General features: G+C 47.4%; 3 protein-coding genes across 3 annotated transcripts in view; 1 reads left to right on the forward strand and 2 right to left on the reverse strand.

The window, feature by feature from the left end:
• The window catches only part of DIXDC1 (DIX domain containing 1), a 125,460-nt gene extending 112,043 nt beyond the window's left edge, over window positions 1-13,417 (reverse strand). Inside the window, exon 1 of the mRNA XM_083163213.1 lies at window positions 13,335-13,417. Within this exon, the coding sequence (XP_083019339.1) occupies window positions 13,335-13,373 (39 nt within the window). The 5' untranslated portion in view covers window positions 13,374-13,417. The remainder of the gene's footprint in view (window positions 1-13,334) is intronic.
• Window positions 597-5,626, forward strand: LOC146042927 (uncharacterized). Its single transcript, XM_083163211.1, has 2 exons — window positions 597-1,407; window positions 2,085-5,626. Exon 2 carries the CDS (start codon window positions 2,214-2,216, stop codon window positions 4,920-4,922), a length of 2,709 nt encoding a protein of 902 aa, XP_083019337.1. The 5' UTR covers window positions 597-1,407; window positions 2,085-2,213; the 3' UTR covers window positions 4,923-5,626.
• A 7,877-nt stretch (window positions 13,418-21,294) lies between the features above and the next one.
• The window catches only part of LOC146042930 (uncharacterized), a 41,734-nt gene continuing 38,101 nt past the window's right edge, over window positions 21,295-24,927 (reverse strand). Inside the window, exon 4 of the mRNA XM_083163215.1 lies at window positions 21,295-23,649. Coding sequence (XP_083019341.1) covers window positions 23,314-23,649 — 336 coding nt within the window. The 3' untranslated portion in view covers window positions 21,295-23,313. The remainder of the gene's footprint in view (window positions 23,650-24,927) is intronic.

Raw genomic sequence — 24,927 nt, forward strand, 5'->3', positions numbered from 1 at the left:
AAGAAAATAAATACTTTTACAACAAAACTATAGAGTTATTATGTAAATAACATAATAGACATAACAACTGTGTTTATACGTTTGTCAAACATGTGTCGATCTAGGGGCTGCACCTGCCACTTACAGCTTCTTGTACCCTCGGTCTGCAGATGCCTACTTGCAGAGCCTTGCTCCCTCGGTCTGTATAAGCCACTTGCAGCTACTTGCACTCTCTGTAGATGTCACTTGCAGCTCCATGCACCCTCAGTCTGCAGATACCAACTTGCAGCGCCTTGCACTCTCTGCCTGTTGATGCCATTTGCAGCGCCTTACACTCTGTCTTTAGATACCCACTTGCAGCGCCTTGCACTCACTGTCTGCAGATAAACACTTGCAGCACCTTGCACTCCCTGCCTGTAGATGCCACTTGCAGCACCTTGAACTCGCTGTCTTTAGATATTACTTTCAGCAACTTGCACTCGCTGTCTGTAGATACCACTTGCAGCATCTTGCACTCGCTGTCTGTAGATACCACTTGCAGCACCTTGCACACTTGTTCTGCAAATACCTACTTGCAGCAACTTGCACCCTTGGCAGAAGTTACCCACTTGTGTGGCACCCCGCAGCGGGTACCCCTTAACGGCACACGGAGCGTTAACCCTGCGGTGTGGAAGGGGTTAATTATCCCCCCTATGGCGGCTGACGTGCTATGGAGGAAGGCGGGACGTACCTGGAGTGATGGACAGGTGGCAGGGAGCCCAGCCAGGATTGGCCAAAGTTCAGGGGGCGCCAGGAAGGAAGGAGGAGTGAGGAGACGGCGGAGAGCTCACGTGGAGGTGGGTGGATCAGCGTGGGACCCGGCGGCAGGAAGAGAGACTAGCGCCGGAGGCAGAGCGGTGACTGACAGCTCTGACCCCAGTCGCCCGGCGCCGCTGACGATTCCCTCCAGCAGCGCGCATCAGGGAGATGTTGCGCCCGGCTCATGCAGGCACCCGGCGGCAGGAAGAGAGACTAGCGCTGGAGGCAGAGCGGTGACTGACAGCTCTGACCCCAGTCGCCCGGCGCCGCTGACGATTCCCTCCAGCAGCGCGCGTCAGGGAGATGTTGCGCCCGGCTCATGCAGGCACCCGGCGGCAGGAAGAGAGGCTAGCGCCGGAGGCAGAGCGGTGACTGACAGCTCTGACCCCGGTCTCCCAGCGCCGCTGATGCCTCCTTCCAGTGCCGCACACCAAAAAGAGCCCGTGTTCCCAGTGCCCGGCTCATACAGGCACCCGGCCGCAATTCCTAGCAGCTGCCCTGTAGAAGAGGGGCAGGCTGCTGTGTGGAAGGAAGCAGCGCACCGAACAGAGGTGCAGAAGCAGGCAGAGGACCCTGGCTGGAGCCTACCCAGGCAGGGAGCCTCCTCCACGTGGCAGCCCCTGCATAACCGTGAGTCTGACCCTGGCGGTCATCATTGGGTATCCCCACAGCAAGTGAGACCTAGGGGAGGGTCTGACTGTTCCTGGGCCATATAGAAAGGGGGTACACCTAAATTTGTTCCAACAGGCGGTGGAGGGTTATTTTCCCCTTACCAACCAGTAGGAGAACAGCGTGCAGGGACATCAGCCCATACACCCAGGAACTCCTCCAACTCTTTAGGAGTGGTACAGTTCGGATCAAGAGCAGACCAGGACCCCTTGGCCCCATGCTCCGTATTGGCATGTTCCCCTTCCCCCCAGGCTACTGATCCGTAGGAAAGCCTGTTTAGGGTGAGACTCAGGCTAGTGATCCGTAGGAAGGCCTACTAAATGCGAGACCCCGACTATTGATCCGTAGGAAGGTCGGGTCGTTCATTGGAGACACGTACCCCAGGGGGTCATATATAACTTACTGTGCACAGGCCGAGTACTAGATTTGGTTCCAGGCCCATAATGTGTATTGATAATACTGTTTGAAAGTAAAGCGTAATGTTAGCACAGGTTGACGGTACAGTGTGTACCATTTAAAAAGTAAATTGTGCAGTTGACATTGCGGTAGCAGCACAGTCACATGTATCCAGCTATTACCATTGTTTGTAAGGTTGTGTTAAATAAAACTAAACCCGTTAAATTTCACCCGCTTCACAGAGTCTGCGTCCAACTATTATCTTCCAATACCCTGGAATAAACGAACCCAAATCGTCTCGTGTGCTTCACAAACTTGGCGTCATACGAACAGGATCCAGGGTACCAGGTTAGGAAGAAAAAAAAAAAAGTATGGAAGAACCAGCGGCACCAGTGGTGCCAGTGCCACCAAATGCAATGCCAGGAGGGGAACCCCAACAAGAACAGCCCGCACCACCGGGGGTCACACCCATCACATTCCCGTACTACTTTGGGGCCCCGTGGATGCCAACCTACAGCGGGGATGCAAACAAATCGTCAGGGGCAACGTTCGCACAATTTAAAAACAAAATAGGATCGATGTCCCGGCTCTACATCCTTCAAGAACAACAGACAATAGAAGTATTGATAGGACAGCTGACTGGGTCCGCCCTAGGTGAAGTGATGTCATGGCCTCCAGAACATAAACAGACAGTGGAACAGATCCTAAAGAGATTATTTACAATGTTTGAAACAAGAAATCTCCCGGAACTGAAAATGAAACTATATGGGAGGAAACAGCAACCTGGAGAAACACTACGGGACTACGCCCTCAGTCTGCAGGCGACTTTGAGGGCAATACAAGCCATCGACCCTGAAGAAGCTAAAAACCCAGACGAAACACTGACCGTCCAACTTATAGAAGGGGTGGCGAAGGAAAGTATGCGTGCGCAATTGAGGTTACTCCGTCGACAGATGCCGGGGAAATCGTTCATTGACTTCAAAGAAGCCGCCATCGTGGTAGTTGGCACCGAGGTCAAGCAAGAAGATGAATATCCGGAGTTATTGGGTTTGAAGGAACAGCGGAACCTGCATGGGCCCATCACCACGAGCCAGGACGGGACCAGAACGAGCAAAAACATGGCTGTACAAGGCGGACAGAACCTTCAGGAAGACCAACTCCAGACGCTGAGCAGACAAATAGAACAGCTGATGGGAGGAATGGCAGACATGAGAAGGGAGATGTATCAGAAGGACAGACCACCGACCGGCGATGATAGAGAGTCGGTGTGGAGAACCAAACGGCGTAGACAAGCGGGAACACCAGGAGTAGGTCCAGACCCGGAGACATGGTGGCCCCAATATGTAGGGCAATGCCCAAAGATTAAAGTGCTGATCAACAGGATAGAGACGCTGGCCCTGATAGATACAGGGTCGCAAGTATCCACGATACAACTAACCACTCTAAAAAAATACTGGGGAAGAGAAACACTAATCACCCCGCCACCCACGCATTTGCAACTGGTCGCTAGCAACGGCCAGGAGATCACCTGCACCGGGTACTGGGAGGCCGACCTGAAGATCGGACAAACACACTTACCCAAACAAGGGTATTTGGTGACTACCTGTGGAGAAGGAAAGGTGTCCCCCATCGTTCTAGGCATGAACATCCTGAGGAATTGCCCTGAAGAACTGATCTCGGCACTGGGACAAGAACTGTCCACCCAAGATCAGACTGAGATGCGAACCCTGCAACACACCACCTGCGTCCAGAGGAGGCAGGCCGGGAAGACAGTGCTGGCTACACAGATACAAGGAACCGTCAAGTGGTTTAATGTCCAAAGTGGATATGGCTTCATCAACAGGAATGACACAAAAGAGGATATCTTTGTCCATCAGACGAGCATAAAGAGAAACAGCCCCCGGAAATCCTGGCGCAGTGTTGAAGAGGGAGAGATGGTGGAATTTGATGTGGTGAAAGGGGAGAAGGGTGCTGAGGCAGCAAACGTGACTGGCCCCAGTAGTGCACTGGTTAAAGGAAGCCGGTTTGATTCCAACCGACGTCTGTTCCGCAGGCGTTTTTACCGGCCTAAGGAAGAGAATGCTACAGAATTTGGTAGAAGAAGCGGAACAGCGAACCATGAACACTTAAGTTTCACATTGTCGCGTGAGGACACGGCGATGAAAAGTGGGGGTGAATGTGGCACCCCGCAGCGGGTACCCCTTAACGGCACACGGAGCGTTAACCCTGCGGTGTGGAAGGGGTTAATTATCCCCCCTATGGCGGCTGACGTGCTATGGAGGAAGGCGGGACGTACCTGGAGTGATGGACAGGTGGCAGGGAGCCCAGCCAGGATTGGCCAAAGTTCAGGGGGCGCCAGGAAGGAAGGAGGAGTGAGGAGACGGCGGAGAGCTCACGTGGAGGTGGGTGGATCAGCGTGGGACCCGGCGGCAGGAAGAGAGACTAGCGCCGGAGGCAGAGCGGTGACTGACAGCTCTGACCCCAGTCGCCCGGCGCCGCTGACGATTCCCTCCAGCAGCGCGCATCAGGGAGATGTTGCGCCCGGCTCATGCAGGCACCCGGCGGCAGGAAGAGAGACTAGCGCTGGAGGCAGAGCGGTGACTGACAGCTCTGACCCCAGTCGCCCGGCGCCGCTGACGATTCCCTCCAGCAGCGCGCGTCAGGGAGATGTTGCGCCCGGCTCATGCAGGCACCCGGCGGCAGGAAGAGAGGCTAGCGCCGGAGGCAGAGCGGTGACTGACAGCTCTGACCCCGGTCTCCCAGCGCCGCTGATGCCTCCTTCCAGTGCCGCACACCAAAAAGAGCCCGTGTTCCCAGTGCCCGGCTCATACAGGCACCCGGCCGCAATTCCTAGCAGCTGCCCTGTAGAAGAGGGGCAGGCTGCTGTGTGGAAGGAAGCAGCGCACCGAACAGAGGTGCAGAAGCAGGCAGAGGACCCTGGCTGGAGCCTACCCAGGCAGGGAGCCTCCTCCACGTGGCAGCCCCTGCATAACCGTGAGTCTGACCCTGGCGGTCATCATTGGGTATCCCCACAGCAAGTGAGACCTAGGGGAGGGTCTGACTGTTCCTGGGCCATATAGAAAGGGGGTACACCTAAATTTGTTCCAACAGGCGGTGGAGGGTTATTTTCCCCTTACCAACCAGTAGGAGAACAGCGTGCAGGGACATCAGCCCATACACCCAGGAACTCCTCCAACTCTTTAGGAGTGGTACAGTTCGGATCAAGAGCAGACCAGGACCCCTTGGCCCCATGCTCCGTATTGGCATGTTCCCCTTCCCCCCAGGCTACTGATCCGTAGGAAAGCCTGTTTAGGGTGAGACTCAGGCTAGTGATCCGTAGGAAGGCCTACTAAATGCGAGACCCCGACTATTGATCCGTAGGAAGGTCGGGTCGTTCATTGGAGACACGTACCCCAGGGGGTCATATATAACTTACTGTGCACAGGCCGAGTACTAGATTTGGTTCCAGGCCCATAATGTGTATTGATAATACTGTTTGAAAGTAAAGCGTAATGTTAGCACAGGTTGACGGTACAGTGTGTACCATTTAAAAAGTAAATTGTGCAGTTGACATTGCGGTAGCAGCACAGTCACATGTATCCAGCTATTACCATTGTTTGTAAGGTTGTGTTAAATAAAACTAAACCCGTTAAATTTCACCCGCTTCACAGAGTCTGCGTCCAACTATTATCTTCCAATACCCTGGAATAAACGAACCCAAATCGTCTCGTGTGCTTCACACTTGCAGCGCCTTGCACCCTCAGTCTACAGATACCCACTTTCTGTGCCGTACACTCTCGGTCTCTAGGTGCCCCATTGGATGCACCACTGGACACACCATTGGAACTTGCAAAGCCCTATGGCAGGTGCAGTTTCTCCATCTGGGCATACTGGGGTAGATTTATTAAGCTCGGTGAAGTGATAAACTGTCTGTTTTTTTATCACTTGCCAATCAGCTCCTACCTGTGAAGTTACAGGCTTGGTTTGAAAAATGACAGGTAGGAACTGATTGGCCGGTGATAAAAACTTTATCACTTCACCAAGCTTAATAAATCTACCCCACTGTGAGAGCAGGTGTGCATCTTTAGGTATAGCCGCTGTCAGTCCGCTGTTACCTCCCAGGAATGGGCAATCACATTACTCACTATGTCCAAACACTCAGCGAGTCTCTGTGCGGTAACAATCAGGACACATTGCGAGAATGCACAGCACTGAAAACAATGGCCGACTGTGCACATCTTACCGAGTGCCTGAGATGGCGCTTGGCTAACCGATATACACGACCCCCCGCGCCGCTGAATCTCCGCGGAAACATGTGAGGGGATGTGTGAGCGAGAGACATCCCCTTGCATGAGCTGCTAGCAGGAGAAATCATGCAATATTCATCGACCATCGGATGATTTGTCCGGCCTTCGCATATGAAAGTCAGTCAAGACGAAGACGGGGCAGATGCTGGGCGTTCCCATGGTCCAGCGCCCCCGGCCCTTCCTCCCCGATGCAAACGGCCCAGCGAGTGTGTAACTCGCCGTGGCCATTCGCTGTCAGGGTTTGCGCATGTGCTAAACCCGACCGTCATGGCAGGGGCCAAGTTCAGATCACTGCGAGTGATCTTGAATCGGCCCCATTGTGTGTCACTGTGCTGGGTTTACCACAGTCAGACAATGCCAGCGGTGTGTGCAGCGCACGGAAAGAAAATCAGGAATCAGGGTCATTAGCTGCCATCAGAACAATTATCACCCTGCCTGCAATATTTCAGTGACCGCAATCATCCTATATCACATGAGACCTTAGAGAAATCAGACATTACTAGGAGAGAATTACTCCCGTATCCTGGGCCTGAGTCTAATCCCATCGCTCCCCCCGCGCATTCGCAAGGGGGAGCGATGTAATGCGCAGATGCTGGGTGCGAGCGAGGGGTGTGGGGCGGTGGCGGGTGGATGCACCCATGGGCACGCTCAGCATTTTATGGGTATTCCTATGGGAATTTAGCAGTGACGCGACTGCCGGGGGCGGGCAGCTGACATCACCAGGTTCTACTGTGGTATAACACCAGACTTTGGGCACGATTCAGACTTGGCGTGAGTTAGAATGGGCAGCGTTCAGGGTTCTGTAACTGTGCAATCTACAACTACCTTGTCATGGATCTCAGGGGAAAACAAAATCCATTAGCAGTGAAAACTCTCCGCTATGTAAATTGCCGTATAATTTAAGTCTTATACTACTTAGCACAATTGGAATAATTATACTTAAATACAAATATCAGCATTTAAAGTCAATTATCTGGGAGTGTACTGTACTAAACGTTATTAGAACATAAAATGATCCCTCTACATAAGGACACATGCACAGTTTAAGCAAATGCAATTATTTGTCCGATGGTACAAACCAAGAAGGCGAGTGGGACACAAATCTGGCGCAAACCTGAACATAGATAAAATGCAGAGGTCTAGATCAGGGTGTGGTACAGCTCACAGACAACGGACCTTGTTCTGGTCCCTTTGCAATGGGGCCAATGTTTTTAATGTGCAGAATGTTTGCCGGTTACACGCACCCATCCTTTTGAGCAGAGGGCAGGGGGGGACAGCGGGGCGGAACATTAGCATATGGGAACACCCAGCATTTCGTAGGCGTTCTAATGAGAACGGTGGGCGTTCTCATGCTAATGTGGCCATGACGGACATGCCGGGGGGCGGGCAGCCGGATGTCAGCTGCCCGCCCACTTCCTACTCAACATGCACACATATGTAAGGTTGCTCAGAGCGACCATACATGTGCCTGCACCTTCCACATCTATCGAAAGATGTGGGAGTTTCCCACTGACATGTTTAACCCCTTCCCGACATTGCCTTTTAAGGTAATTTTTTTTATTTTTTTCCTCCTTGTGTTCAAATAAGCGTAACTTTTTTAATTTTCCGGCTATATAGACACATGAGGGCTTTTTTTTTGCGGGACAAGTTGTACTTTCTAATGGTACCATTTACTATACCGTATAATATTCTGGGGAATCAGGAAATAATTCAATGTGGGGTAAAAAAAAAAAAAAACGCAATTCCACAATTTTGCGCTGGTTACGGTTTTTTTGGAGTTCATAGTTCGTTTAAAATGATGGGTTATCTTTATTCTATGGGTCGTTACGATTCCGGTAATACCAAACTTATATAGTTTTCGTTACATTTTACCACTAAAAAAAAAAATAGAAAATGTTACGGTTTTTCGAATTTGCGTCGCGTCGCCATGTTCTGCGGCTTATAACTTTTTTATTTTTCCACCTACGGACCTGCGTGAGGGCTCATTTTTTGCGGGCTGAAGTGTACTTTTTAATTAATACCATTATGGGATATGGGCGACTTTCTGATCTCTTTTAGTTATTTTTTTTTGGGTACGCGATGCGACCAAAAAGCGTAGTTTTGGCGTTGGGGATTATTTTCCGTTTACGCCTTTAACCGTGCGGGATAACTAATGTTATATTTTAATAGATCGGACTTTTAGGAACGCGGCGATACCAAATATGTTTATTTTTTTTATTATTTATTTATTTTTATTTGGGAAATGGGGAAAGGGGGGTGATTTGAACTTTTAATATTTTATTATTTTTTTTTTATTTTTAAACTTTATTTTTTTTTTTTTTTTACTTTTACTACAAGGCCCCCTAGTGTACTTGACCACTAGGGGGCGCGATCGCCTGTACTAGGTTCAGCCATAGAGCTCTATGGCTGAACGTAGTGATTTTTTGCACTTCCTATTACATCCTGCCTGAGGCAGGATGTAATAGGTATGAATACACGGACAGCACAGGGGTCTACATTAGACCCCTGGCTACCATGGCAACCGATCGGCACCCTCCGATCGCGCTGCGGGGGGCCCCGATCGGCGCCGGAGGGGGGCGCCCCCCCCTCCGATCAGCTATTTAAGCACTGCGGGCGCTTTGCCCGCGGTGCTTAAAGGGTTAAACGGCCGCGATCGGCGAACTCGCCGCTCGTGGCCGTGAGAGCAGGGACATGGCTGTAATATACAGCCATTACCTGCTCTCTATCAAGCCAGCTCACTCCGTGAGCTGGCTTGATTCACCCCCAACCGACATATGGCGTAAATGTACGTCATATGTCGGGAAGGGGTTAAGTGAAACATCCGTTCCCATGCCGTGTGACCGTACGCACCCTGCGAATGGTGGCCCGGCGCACCACCATTCGCAAGGAGGGGTTTGGTGGACTCACAAGGCTGCGAATACACCCCAGTGTCTAGATCAACCCCAAGAGATTGACATGCACAAGGTTGATACTGAAAAAAAGGTTGACACAAGCAAAATGTTGACAAAGAAAAGGTTGACACATATAAACATCAACGTGAGTTTTTCCTGTTTTATTTTGGTGTCAAGACACCTGAGCATATGGACCCCCCAACTAGTGCACCATGTCCCCTCTCAGGCCAGGTGCCCCGCTCCACTGCCAATGCGTTCGGCACACTTTGCCGTTCCCAGGAGGATGGGAAATAATAAAAAAGTCCCAAAACTGAAAATAGTCATAAAAAACCTCATGTCGACCCTTTCACCTATCGACCATGCTGTGTCAGCCTATTGCTAGTGTTGACCTTTTGACCATGTCATTTGTAATAAGCTTGATGTTTTATTGTACAACTGTTCTGACCTTTATAATGCTGCTGGTCTAAATTCCTTTAGGACGGTATCATTAGGTCAACAGTCAATAGGTCAAAACTATATGATCAACATGGTCAAAAGGTCAACCAGGTCAATAAATTACCATGTAAAAGGTCAAAAGTGCTTACATGTAAAAAAAGGTCGACATGTCCAAATAGTCACCCTAATGACGGACAACAAAAAGTTGAGGGTTTTTTCCGTGTTTTTTTTTTTTCATCCGTTCCCATCCACGTGGACTACTAAGGAATGTGAAAATTATGCCACCAGGGTTAGGGTTGCCTTTAGCAATGAATACACAATGTGGCCCAGAAAATGTGTGTAATCAAGCAGGCAAATGGATGGCTACAGCATCTAACCAATCAGCAGACCCCTTCACTACACACCTCACAAAATGTTTCTTTGTCAAGCCCCATACATACATGGTGATCCCCATCACACCATTGTTGCACACACACTTGCCAGTGGCGGCGTGGAAGGGAGCGGGGGGGGGGGGGCCTGTTATGCTGCAGCATGGGCATTGTTAATGAGGGCCTTCCTCGTATGTACATGCAGGACGAGGGAGGGGGCGTTAATGATGCGCGGGGAGCGTGATATTCCAGGTACACACTGGACAAGATAGTAAAAGATATTGTTCGGAAGGGCCCTGTCTATTATTATGTTGTCTAGTGTGTATGGGGCTTTACAATGATGAAACAAAAAGGGGGGGGGGGGGGTCTGGCACTGATATTATATAAGGCCTTAATAGAATCTGTAGTAATAGCTGTAGTCCTCCGTTATGTCTGTACACCCACAATCAAATGATTGTATGCTCTTATTATCAACAATCAAAAAAAGTATAGTTGAATAAAAGTTATTCAATAGATTGCTCGACCATATATAATTAATATCCTTTATTTCTAAACATATTGTGTGACTCAATCAATTCAGCCATGCTGCGCTTGTGACTTTCATACCCCTTTCAGACTGCAAAATGCAGGGTTGCACCGGGACTTTGACATGGTTAAGTTCAGGTGCGACTATGCAATCTGGTTTGTTCAGATTACTTCAGCGAACCTGCAATATTGCTGATTCGCTGACGTCTTCTGGGGGCGCGGCAGAGCGGTGGAGCATCATCAAGGGATGGAGGAGGAGGCAGCGCTTAGAGCTGGCGCTGCTCCAAGCGCTGCCTCCTCCATTGGTGTGAATGGGAAACGAGTCGCTCACGGCAACTAACCAGTAAGAACCCTTCTTTTTTACCAGTTCATATTGCCTCGTTAATAACGATTTGCAGGACCCGGTAACCCCTTTCACATCGCGTGGGGTTTCAGGACGGCTGATGGGCCGATGACACGGGTGCGGGGGGGACGGGCAGCTGACATCACCGGATGTCCGCTGCCCGCCCTCTTCCCTCAGAATGTGTACGCAGATCTAAGGTTGCTCTGAGCCACCTTAGATCTGCGTGAACGTTCCACATCATTCGATGGTCGGCGACCATCGAATGATGGGGGTGTTCCCCCGCAGGCTGCAAATGGATGTTTATGTAAAAAATCCATTCGCATCCAGTGCGCGCGAACACACTCTGCGAATGGGTGGCCCCATGTCAACCACTGCTATGCAAACATTGGCATATATTCAATGCCGTGGGCGAGCGGTGACTGCAAGCAGGACTTTTTGCTCGCAGTCACCGCTCACCCTGTCAGTATTCAACTGACCCCCCCTCATTCGCAAATTTCCCCTCGCTCCGTTTTTTGAGCGAGGGGGAATTTGCGAATGTGCCTCCAAAAACTGCGAGAATCGAGGCTAATTACAGCGAGTTTGCTGCACTAGCCGCGGCTCTCGCAGTTTAGGGGAATCCTCGCCGTTCTGTGACGGTGAGGATTCGCCCGGAACGTTGCATAGTGCGAGCGGCCGGCGCGGGGGTTAAACTGCGAGGATCACTGGTTTTCTGTGATCCTCGCAGTTTAACCCCCTCGCCGGCCGCTCGCATCGGCATTGAATACCTGCCATTGAGTCTTCTCTCCACAACAATAAGAGGAGCTATACCATAATCCAGCCAATAATGCCGACTGGACAGATATAATAACAATGATTATTATTAATGTTCTGCGATATAAAGCTTATTATTAGAATGGTGTGACCAAAATAAACATGTTATCAAATGTGAACTGAGCACTCATCAATCTAACTGGCACTAAATCCATCATGTAACTAACATTTGATTTATTGTTCCCTATGGATTACAGCACACCTCAATTATTATTTACACCATAGATTGCCACGTGTCTTGTTATTCACATGAAAACAATAGATTACAGTCACGGAAACATGCGTGTAAAAGAGAACGCGTGTGACCCTAAGCACATGCTGCTGCCACAATGCGCGGTGTTTACAAGCGCAGAACAGGACCAGGCCTAATAGCATTAAAGATCAAAGGGATCAGGGAAGCTCCATCCACTTAGTAAAGACCTGAATCCGCTAATCACGTTGCTCTGCCTGCTGCTGCTCTCATTAAAGGGACAGGCTGTAATGATAAGCACTAAACTTCCAGGGGCAGGTGTGTCTTCCATGCTTAGGGGGTGATTCTGTACCGTTTCCCCCACCCCTCCCGCCGCCGAATCCCCTCGGTATCATGTGAGGGGATGTATGCGAACACATTCCCTGGAATGCGGCCAAAGGGGAGAGAAAGCATTCGATGTCGATGATCATTGAATGCTTTCTCTCCCCTTTGGAAATAAAAGTCAATAAAATAATGGCCCAGAGTCCGCAGAAGAGGAGGCGGGCGCTGACGTCATCATCAGATGTATATGGAACGATATTCGACCTTCTGAATAACCTTCCCCCCGGAACCCCTACACATGGCTACAAAAGTGGCAGTCTGGTGGGGCAATGACCTGATTCATACTGAATCCAGTCATCATAGCCCTGCCCCTCACTTTACAATGCCCGTGATCTAAACATTGTAGTGTGTGGCGTTGATGCCCCCACCTACGCCCCCGCATCACCCACCTTGAAGGATGCCACGCCCCTCTACATGCCATAGATTCAATTCTTTGAAATAAAACTCTAGCTGCCAATCGGGATATAGTCATTTGGTCGACCTAAAGATGGTCGACAGTCATTAGGTCGACACCGTTGAGTCGACATTAGGTTGACGTCGTTGAGTCGACATGGGGCAAGGTCGACAGGTGTCTAGGTCGACACAAGCATTAGGTTAACATGGGTTAGGTTGACAGACAAAAGGTCGACATGGGGTTTTTCACTGTTTTTTGAGCCGACGTGCTGACAGGCGGTATTTCATGCCCTACCATCCACTAGGGCGGGAGAATAAAATAGTGTGCTGAGTGTAGCAAGGAACCATGCCTGAAGCATGGCGAGAGCACAGTGAAAAACCCTATGTCAATCTTTTGACTGTTGACCTAGACACCTGTCAACCTTGTCCCATGTCAACCGAGACACCTGTCGACCTTGTCCCATGTCAACCTAGACACCTGTCAACCTTCCAATATGTCAACCCAACGGTGTCGACCTAATGACTGTTGACCATCTTTAGGTCGACCCAATGATCCCATTCCCTGCCAATCAGCTTCTGTCACTTTTCAAACCCAGCCAGTAGCATGTCAGTTATGAGCTAATTTGCTGGTACTTTATCACTCTACACTTTCTAACTCCCAAGCCTTAGAACATGTAGATATTATAATATTAGTAATCAATAATCGGTAATCAATTTGAGTCCAATAACTTCTGCTTTCTAGGTGTATTCTGCCAGAAGTATGCTAGATAACAAGTGATACAGTATATGACAATAACTTTGCTATAACAGCACAATGGCTATAGGAACATGGCAGCATGGAGTACTTACAGATGTTAGGGGAGGAAAGTTCGGAGCTGGAGTTCCCATTATATTCAGCACAGATCTCTCCTGAGGTCCGGACTACACATCCACAGCTAGTACGTCTGAAATGTAAGGACACATGCCATAAGTCACACACGGTGCATTCAGTAACCCAGCAGTGACGCTGTGTGCTTGGTGTGGAAGGTGGAACCTGCTATTAATGCGGTGGTTGTAGATTAGTACTGGCACTCGTTATATAGGCTAGTAATGTTCAATATTACAGTATGAGAACACATCGTACAGGTATAACACAAAGGTATGGTCAGGACAGATAAAGAGGAACAAGGGAGAAATACAGTACAGTATACTAAAACACACGTCTGAAGGGCCTAATTCAGACCTGACTGCTAATGTTAGAATTTGCAGGGGACTGCGAGGAGAGAATTGCATATGGATCTCTAATAAGTATCCTCTCGCAATTCCCAAAGCATCAATCAGTTTTTGCCATCTCTGCAAATGTGAGTAGGCCTGAGGCTTTCAGGAATCTGCAAATGAGACCAGGTGGAAGTGGTCATCGCTGACATCACAGACCCGTCCCAAAAATGCCTGGGCACGCCTGGTTTTTTTTCCAGATAGGCCCAGAAGATGGCAGGTTTCCACCCACAAATGCCGGCTTCCTGTCAGTCAATTTGCAGCTCCTTTGTGTTTACCATCCATACACATTTCCAGTCACTAAGTCCCCTCACGCATGCGCTATGTGCAAGGGCGTAACTACCATAGGTGCAAGGGGTGCAGCTGCTATGGGGCCCAGAGCTGAAGGGGGCCCATCTTTGCTGTCTGACTAATATGTTTTACATACATTTACCATCATCAGTTGCTAAATAGAAGGCCCTTACAAACCTTTGCTATGGGGCCTACGAATATCTAGGTACGCCTCTGGCCATGTGTACAGTATACATGTGCAGATATCCGATAAATAATCATTTCATTTGCAAGTTCTCTAATTACCAATCCGGGGGGGGGGGGGGGGAGATGTCATCAAGCCCTGCCCCCCAGAACTGCAAATCCCGCAATTCCCGGGTCTTCAAGGCCACAATTTGCATCTTTAGCTCCACCTCCTCCCCCCGAAAAGCCATGAATCATGGGAAATTAACGCTGCCGCGGGGGAAATGCGTGCGGGGGCGGCGCCAGTATCTGGGAGGGTTGCTCACCTTTCCGGGGGGGTCGGGATCCGATTTTCGTGAGCCTCCCGGCCCTTCTGGGAGGGTAGGAATTTATACGGTGTCCATGTCTATACATGTCACCTTAGGCCAGTGGTTCCCAAACTGTGCACCTAGGCTCCCTGGGGTGCCTCAGAGCACTTGCAGGGGTGCCTCAGGTTGGTGGTCCAGAACCAATTCAAATTTTGTATGACCAATGAAAAAGGCAAAATCAGTGCTTGTGGCTTCCAATTATAAAATATGTGGCTAAATAGAAGTGAATCATGTTCCTTACAACATAACTGGACCTAAGGATACAATTTAATCACAACTTATTTGATTTAATATTTGTTTCTGAAATTCTCAGTAACAAAACTTTTGGCCTAGGGGTGCCCTGAAAAATATTCTGATACTGTAGGGTGCCGTGATTCAAAAAGTTTGGGAACCACTGCCTTAGGCACAAAAAATGTAAAACCCATGTTGACTCTTTTCATGTAATGTGGAATAGAGCTTATCTACATTGTGCTTAGTGTATGATTGTGATTATTTCAGGAACCCCCTCACCGGGTTTCTGCCAAAGAGGAGTCCTAAAACTTTAAGGGCCTTATTTTGGTTCATTCTTTCTGACAAAATCCTTCTTAGATGGGCAAAACCATGTGCACTGCAGGTGGGGCAGATGTAACATGTGCAGAGAGAATTAGATTTGGGTGGGGTTTTACTTCAAAGTGAGATCTATATTGCAGTGTAAAAATAAAGCAGTCAGTATTTTCCCTGCACAGAAACTAAATAACTCACCCAAATCTAATTCTCTCTGCACATGTTACATCTGCCCCCCCTGCAGTGCACATGGTTTTGTCCATCTAAGAAGGATTTTGTCAGAAAGAATGAACCAAAATAAGGCCCTTAGTTGAGGAGATGAATGCACTGGTCATGGGCCTCCAGTGTTCAGACAAGGCAGGCACCATTACTACACCCTGTGTACAGTTCTAGAAGAAGACCACAGGCAGAGACACAGGGATAGTGCCTTGAGCATTATTAGCGTCCTCATTCTCCTGAAAAAGTATATACATATACAGTTTATATATATATATATATATATATATATATATATATATATATATATATATATATATATGTGTGTGTGTGTATCTTCAATCAAAACAGAAGTGGAATACAAATTTTATACACACACACACTAAAGCAACAACAAGAAAGGCCGCTAAACTACACGTACGCTCAGAAGGGTGATCTCACCTGGTTACTGTTTCAGATGTAATAAATGAGGACAGACACTGAATGCTAGTTTCAAGTAGCCATGTTAAACAAGAACAACAGTTAACAGGAAACCGCACCCCCAACTCCCATGGCAACACTGGGTGTGGCCAACTACATAAGATTGACATTACACAAACATCTCCCTTTTTTAAATATACTTAAGGTATAACATAACTGACAATGCTAACAATGTCCTTCATTAGTTGTTTCTTAAACTATAAATCAAGTCTGTCAGGTGGCCGTGACTGACGTCCACTGCGAGTATAGACAGGTTGAGCCAGAGGTGAATTCTGTTGGGCCGGAGTCCTTAGAACTCTAGCGGGTGATAATGATGGACTGCCATCTGGTATGCTTGCGTATTCCATGTTCTTATTTTCCCCATCACCTGGTAGAATGACCTGGGGCCTTTCAAATTCTTGATTTGCCATTGGCACAGCTGGCTCCATAATTAGACCAGGAACGGAATGCCCTACAGTCTCCTGTAGAATTGGCCGCTCAGCTACTCGCAAATCCACACGATTGCGTCTGTACAAATTACCTTCCACATCCACAAGATATGAGCGCGGTGCAACTTTGCGCACACAGGTACCACGTCTCCAACGGCCTGTGCGATCTCCAGGAAGTGGCTTCATACGAATTGGCTCACCAATAGCAAGTTCAGGCAACTCCTTAGTAAATCTATCATACCCCAACTTGGAAATCTGCTTCCTCTGCTGTAGCATTTCTGGTACACCTTGTACTACACTTGGATAGAGTAAAGTACTTGCTACTGGCAAAAATGTCTTAAGCCTCCTTGACATTAGACGCTGTGCAGGACTGGTCCCCATGCCCTCGGTTGGTGTATTCCTCCAATGTAATATGGCTTTCCATGCGTCTGTATTATCACTGCTAGCCTTTTTGCACAGATTCTTCACAATCTTAACTGCTGACTCAGCTTTACCGTTGGATTTTGGATAACGTGGTGAAGAGGTAACATGCTCAAACTTCCATTCAGAAGCAAATCGTCTAAACTGCTCACAAGCAAACTGCGGACCGTTGTCCGAAATCACTCTTTCAGGCTGGCCATACCGTGCAAATTGTGCCTTGCAGCGCTTTATTGTAGTCTCTGAGGATAAATCTGGGAGAAGCTCAATTTCCCAAAAATCAGAATAATGGTCCACTATTAACAGAAAGTCCTTGCCTGCTTGAGTGAATAAATCCATGCTCACAATCTGCCATGGACGGATTGGTATCTCATGTGACATCATAGGCTCTTTCTGTTGTGCATATGCATATTCATTACATGCTGGGCAGTTACCAACATAGTTCTTAATGTCACTTTGCATGTTAGGCCAGTACAATGTATCCCTTGCTTGTCTGTAACATGCATCACCTCCAAGATGGCTGGAATGTATGCGTGCCAGCATTTCGGATCGCAATGATTTTGGAATGATGACTCTTGGACCCTTGTACAAAATGCCATTCTGTACACTGATCTCATCTCTAAATGACCAATAGTCTCTCACGATAAGTGGTGTCTCTTCTTTCGAATCTGGCCATCCAGTCAGTACAATAGACTTCAAAGTCTGCAGGCTCTCATCAGTCATGGTGTGCTGCTGAACCTGATGCAGTCTCTGGTCAGTGACATTCAGATAATCTGCCTGGTTAATCTGTTCAAATTCAGTCATCACCTGCTGCATGGCGCACACTGTGTGATAACTCTGGGCTGCTCCGGAGCTTCCACCCACAGGTACTGCTCTACTAAGAGTGTCACTGATATACATCTCAGGGCCTGGCTTGTAAGTAACACAGAGATTGTAATGCTGTAATGTCACCTAAAAGACTTCAGAGTATGATGTTGACATTACACAAACAGTTACAGCAGTGATCCCCCATGTACCGGCTCCCAGAGGAAGGTGGGGGCACAGGCGGATCAGTAGTAGGGTCCTGGGAAGCGCTGCTAGCGGTATTGCTGCCCTGCTGCAGCGTGCTGCTGTTACTATAGCAACGCACACACTCTGCAGGCGAGGGGCGGCTCCCGCATCACGCACTAGCCTATCAGAGACCGCCATCTCCGGCACAGAGTTCAACATTCCCCAAACTTACATGAGATTGGTCAGGAGTGGGTAAAGGGAGGTATGTAAAGCTGCAGTGTAATTGGTAGACAGGCATGTGCAGGCTGACTTCATGTTACATACAATGACTGCTCACCATCAGTGTACTTTTAGCTGCATGTCACTGGGTGGCATCTTCACACCCTTGTGATTGTCAGGCAGACTCACTACCTTTGCTATCATAGCTGATATCAGTGTTTCCACCCTCCTTGGAACCCCTTGTGGTGCTATATGTATATAAAGGATAATAATAATAATATTACTACTGTACATTCTAAATTAACCAATGCTGAAATATCTTTTTATTGTAATACAATTAGTATAAAAATACTGCTGGGGGTGGACATTTATATATAGTTATTATTATTATTATTTAAAAATAAAACAAAAAAGGGCAACAATATTCTCACACACTTTCCCCAGGGGTCGGATAGCTGACATATTGGAGCCTCTACCATTAAAATTGTTTAGATCAGCGGTTCTTAAACTGTGGGTCCTGACTATCTCAGCAATGGCGGTGCTGGCCTCCAGCTAGTGACTCCTTTTAGCTTTCAGTCAATGATCCAATTCAGTTGAATTGTCTGTTACTTGAGACTCCTCACATCACTGGGCGTATGGGTGAAAACCTGAACCGGACAGCACCCGATCCGATGGGGGGCATTACTGGGGGTGTTCTGTATAGTGGGGCTGCTGTGACACCTGTCACCAGGGAGAGGAGAAGGGGGAGAATATAGTCTCCCTGCATGGTCCGGGGGTGTAATAAAAACCGGAACGGTTTGGACCATACAAGGAGGCTGTAATCTGTAATCCCTCCTCCCGGGCTCTCCTGCTGTCGGTGTTACAGTGTGAGGCGCTCATACTGAGCCTGTCAGCACAGCAAGTGATGTAGGTGTGCGCTATTTAGAGGGTTTTAACTTTTTTTCCTCTAATGTGGCCACACCTCTCACAATTAGGCCACACACCCAAAATTTTACCAGGGCCAGGCATACCTCTCTGGGGCCACTTTTCCACATGCAGACTGCAATCCTGGATATCCATCATCTACATGCAGATATCCATTGGGCCACACAGCTGGCCGCAAGGGCACACCATGGATGCATCCTTGCCTACTTTTATTGTCGCCGCTCTGGGAGAAGCCTGGAGAGCCAACACGTCGGGGAGGAGGCGGAGACAAGACTGACACCACTAGGCCTGGGGCTTAAATGACACAAAATTCTGCACCCTGCATAATTGAAGCCCTGCCCCATCTCCACAGACCTGCATATTCCTGTAATTGAATCAGAGGGGAAGGGGGATGCGGGGTCTCTGTGCGGCAAGCGGTAGACTTGGCCACCTTCCCTGGGGCCGGGAGGTGGACCTGATTTTCGAGAACCTCCTGTTCATTCCAGGAGGGTAGGCAAGCATGCCATGAGAACACATGTGTCGGTCATCCTGCAGTAATTGCAGGATGGGGTCTAGTAACACTAATATATTGAACATACTGTATTGCCCCAGTGCACACTATGCCACACAGAAACCCTGTGTAGATCTATGTGGGGGCCCCAATCCTAGTCATTGAGATGGGGAAGGCATACATCCCAATTGTCCTGATTTTAGTGGAAGTCCCCCTTTTTGGGTGCTCCAAATTCTCCGAGCATGTATGTTGGCAGGTGTGGGAAAGCGGAGTAGGCACGGATTACCTGCGCTCAGGCTTGTTAAATAGGGGCCCTACCAGCAGCTCCCCCCCCCCCACCTAGCTTATCAGACAGAACATAACTGCGGCTCTCCACATCCCATGGGCCTTGGCCTAGACTCATAACACTATGCTGAGATGGTATTATAATATTATCAAATACTTTGGTTTGGGGAGCTGAACTAATGGTTCCTTCAACTGCTCCCAAATATCTGTTAGTCTCTGGAATGTATTCTTACATTATTTAGTACTTGTTTAGTTTCACGGCGGCAGTTACATAGTTTATGTAGTGCTGTATTGAGTATACCAATACAGCACTATGTTGCCTGCGGAAACTACGTAAGTGCTTCTGGAGCCCTGAAACGACACAATGGTTAATATCCCCACTATCCACATCATACCCCCAGTATCCACTGTATAATATCAACTCCACGCCGACGTGGGTACTGGGGGTATGACGTGGATAGTGGGGATATGACGTGGATAGTGGGGGAAATGTGTGTGTGTTGTGCTTTATACTTACCCTCCTCCAGCCCGGCCACTGCGTCCAACAAGTCCACCGATGGGAAGCGTTCAGTCCCCCTCCTCTGGCAGTCACTCCCCGGCGCCAGTGTTCAGTCCCCCTCCTCCGGTACTGGCAGCGGACAATGTACGCAATTAGAGTAGTGCCGCTGGAGGAGCAGGGAAACCATGTGATACACCCCCATACATTTCTGGCACCGGGGAGTGACTGCCGGAGGAGGGGGACTGAAAGCTGCCACCGGGGAGTGACCGTCACCCGCGGGGATCGCCGACCAGATGACGGTAAGTATAAAACAAAGCACCCACCACCCTGCTCCCAGTGTAGTTTCACTGCGGCGGCTACGCTGACAACGTAGCTTAAGGTACATTGAAAACGTAGCGTAGAGCTGCCGCCGTGAAACTAAACAAGTACATATTATTCATTAAAGTTATATTACATAATCAAAACTTTGCTACAGGGACAATTTTCAGTGACAGTAATTAAATCAATCTGATAAATGCTGGGTTCCTGTGGCTTATAAGCACCAGTGTGATGTGACACCGAGGTATGGTTGAAATGAAGTCTAATTACGGTGGCCATGTGGGATGCCCATCTAACTTGGATTTTTTTTTATGCAAAACCATGCATTGTAAAAGATTGCCCCTTTAATAAAATGTTCACCAGCATCGTGCACGGCTGCTAAACATGGACTTCATTACATCCCAGGGGCTTCAGGTGACAGTTTTCACCATGTAGAGGAGGAGGGGGAGAAGACCGGACACTACAAGCTCCGGACTGCAGATTTTGATGTCCGGTCCGGCAGTCCGGGTCCGGTTTTTACATAGTACCTTTGACACAAGCTTGAACGAATACTGATAAATGTCTCTGAAACCATTTCACACCGAACGTGTACTGAGGAAAGACCTAGGCGTTAATGGGTCTACACTGGCTCCATGGCCCTAGTCTTGACCAGGGTTTTTCTGCTATGAGCTGTGCTAGGCTGCTGTCCAATGAGATATGTCCTGTGCACAAGCGCTAGCCATGCAGGCTGCAGGAGAGGAGGAGGCATGTATTTGGGGACCTTGTTGCTGTTTACGTCATTTCTGGCCATCTGGAACTAGATGCCCTCTACTCTACAGAAAGCAGCATAAAGTTCGGGAGCACTGGAATAAACACAACTACATATGAATACATTAAACATGAATAATACTTAAAGCAACTGAACACCCAGTGCAGTAATGTTATGGATTTTTTTATTTAGAAATATTTAAATTAAATAAAACAAAACATGGACAATAAAACAATAATTCAGCTGTGAGTATATGGATCAGTTACATTGAGAAACGATTGCAAATACAGCTTTATTAAAAGGAACACTTCTTTAATTTTCCAAGTACCAGTCTATGGCGCAGTACAGCCTAACAAGGAGGGGGAGGGGGGTGTACACATGGGGGTACACACCACTAACTGCTGTGTACACATGGGGGGGTCTTTCCACTAACTGCTGTGCATACATAGGTGGGGGGGGGGGGGTATCTTTCCACTAACTGCTGTGTACACACGGGGGGGTGGTTAACATTGGATCGGATCAGGTTCCAATGAAGGGGGGTCTGCACATGTGCAAGCGCATTTTTGCACATGTGCAGACCCTGGCAAACGGATTTGGTTAGTTACGGTGCTGGGAGGAAGGGACGGAGGCGGAGCTTGCCCATGGGGGCGGAAGGCTGATGAGGTCACAGGACACCGAAGGAAATAATATTGTCAATTATCTATACATGTAAATGATCAGGTGTAAAGATATCTGAGGCATTGTGTACAAGCATGTGGGTAACTTTTCCTATGCTGACCCGACCTCCACCCACTAAGCCTAGAAAAACATACAGGATTTCCAGAGGTTAAAATGCTTGATGTAAGGTAGATGTGGCTGCACGCAGTGCTGAATGTCCCAACCCCCGGGTATGTTATAGGAACCCATAAATACTATAAGTCTCCAAAGGTCACTGCCCCCGGTCAGCAGAAGTCTTTAGAAATTTGTAACTCACGTCTGTCTGTTATTTAACATATTTCTTAATTGTAAGTTGGAATTTGAGCACTGAAATAGAAATATAAGATGATATAAAGTATAGAAAAGTGAGAAGTGAGGGTGTGGTACCTGTGCTGAAATAAAAATGAAGAAAGAGAAAAAAAAATATTAATAAGAAAAAAAATCTAAGAAAAAAAAAATGATAAAATATAAAATAAAATAACATAAAAAATAATAATAAAAAGTGAAAATTAAAATAAAAATTGTATGTGACACCTGTGGAGGGATAGAGTTTACAATGTATACAGCTCCTTAACAGAGGATTTGGGGACCGCAATATTCCAGGCTTTCCCTACCTATAGTTGAGATGGTGCACAGGATTCTGTCCCCATGTTCTATATAACATCTTATATTTCCATTTCAGCGCTTAAATTCAAACCTACAATTAAGAAATACAACCCAATAGAGCAGCTCTGTTCTTCCTTTTTTCTTTTCTTTTTCATACCCCTCTTTCAGTAGAGGAGTTCAGCGTCAAAATCTCTCATTGTAACATATCCGGTGAGGATACAATAAAAAAAAATCTTGCATTCAACATTTTGACATTTTTGCATTGTATAATCAAAAGGAGCAAAATGTACCACTAAGATTGAATTCAAGCTGGAATTGGTAACCCGTTCCTCAACAGGACATAAACGAGCTTAAATTCATCACACCTAAAGCTGGGTACATACCACAGCCACATGTCAGCAGGCCCGCCATCACACTGACAGAAAGGCCGACTGAGGCAACCTATCTCACTTACCAATCGGCCACGCGATAGGTCGGTCCTGACAGCCAATGAATGGGCAGTCGGTGGACCACCCATACACAGCCAGAACATCATTCCCAGAATTGTCAGTTGGACATACCCGCTCAAGATATATATTGGTCAGTGTGTACCCAGCTTAAACCAATGACTACATACACACAGATATATTATTAAAGTAAAAAACTGTTATATTAAAATAGTTCTTTTAGTTGTGTTTCAAAGTCCCCCTGGAGATGAAGGAGTGTCCGTTTCTTATTAGTAAGTGCAGTAGAAAACATGGATGACGTAGTTGGTTCTATTATCAATTACACGACGCAAGACACAATTCGGCGATGCGGATGGTGGTAGACCATCCAACCACCGCATTGGCTGACGATGTGAAGCACTTCTGTCATTTTGAAGCCAATAATGTCCTTAGCAGCAACACAAGTCTTCTATACCAAGGTTCCATTGGCAGAGTTATATTTCTGTGGTGGTCTGGGATGGCCAGCAGAATTGCCTTGTTGGACGGACCTTTTGTGCTGGACAGCAGTGCGTTCCCTGATGGAGTAGTGTTCTGCAGGAAAGTTTAAGGTTGCATACTCTACCTCCGGCTTTGGCAAGATGGCTGGCTTCTTCTGGGATGTTTTTTGTGATCGTCGCACAACCTCCACCTCCGCATACTGCACGCCCTCTTCTACTTTTATCTGGTGTTTTCGGCTTTTGTCCGGAACGGAATAAACTGGGAAATCTGCTACGGTGTCATACATTGGGGCAGCTTGAGGTGCATTCTGGGGGATAAGAACATAGATGTACAATATAATAGATAGTTATTGCAATATATTCATATGAAATAATTCAACTGTATTATAAGCAGTAATCCATAGATGACTTGCAAATGATCACTTTTTTGCTGCCTTTATGTGGAAAAGTATATATTATATATATATATATATATATATATATATTTACATATATATATATATATATATATTAGCTAAACAAAGGAGGCGGCACTCACGGATTTGAAGTCAATAAAAAACTTGTATTAGGCAAAACATCAAAAAACGTGTCACATGGTGTCCGACGTTTCGAGGCGCTGAGCCCCTTTATCAAGGTGATGTTTTGGCTAATACAAGTTTTTTATTGACTTCAAATCCGTGAGTGCCGCCTCCTTTGTTTAGCTAATATCCATTTCTTCTGGATGGCACCTCGGACTTAAGTGAACAGCAACCAGAGTGCCGACCGACCTACCATATATATATATATATATATATATATATATATATATATATACACACACATACACAAACACACACACAAACACACATACACACACACACACACAGCATTAGAAAACACTGGACTTCTTCAATGGCTTGCAATGGGGGAAATGTTCAAATGTTCCTGTATAAATGAGTCTCTGTCTACCACTAAAATACAAACCTAGCAGGCAGACCGGAACACTGTAGTATTTATGTACAGTACCGTATTGTATTCCATGAGCATCCGGCTGCCACGGGACTAGTTCTGCAACATACGTAATGTCTAGAATTGTAAATCACTTATAAAAAGGTGGAGCTAAAAAAGTAGTGGTGCTTAATGCATCTATTACCTAGAACGTCAAACAAATGTTTTAGGTTTATACATACGGAATGTAAAGTCCATAATCAGAGACTTCTGTACCAGTACACAATATGGCAGAACCGATTGTGGCCTTGGGGCATATTTTGCTGTTCTTCTAATAATCCTTTGTACAATTCAGATGGACGCATGTTAAAGGCAGCACCGACCACTTTGTGCAGAGGGGATTGCTAAGCACATATTAAAAAACATGTGATCATGTATGTAATATATGTGCTGGATGGATCCCCCCGCAGATCAGCAGAGCATTGGGTGCCATGCAGCACATGAGAATCAGCAAAAACCATCACACACACTCTTGAACCCGCCCTTGAACTCCTGTTAAACTATCCAATGGGAGTCTGGGGGCGGGATTAGAAAGAGTGAGTGATGATTTATGCTGAAACGTACAGCGCTGCAGATTACTGTATACTACCTACATGATA

This window comes from Crinia signifera, chromosome 19, assembly GCF_055691185.1.
Source record: "Crinia signifera chromosome 19, ASM5569118v1, whole genome shotgun sequence".
In the NCBI taxonomy this organism is placed as follows: domain Eukaryota; kingdom Metazoa; phylum Chordata; class Amphibia; order Anura; family Myobatrachidae; genus Crinia; species Crinia signifera.

Bases quoted from the DNA above. Each gene is read 5' to 3' on its own strand.
- LOC146042927 (XM_083163211.1), top strand. From the start codon at position 2,214: ATGGAAGAACCAGCGGCACCAGTGGTGCCAGTGCCACCAAATGCAATG.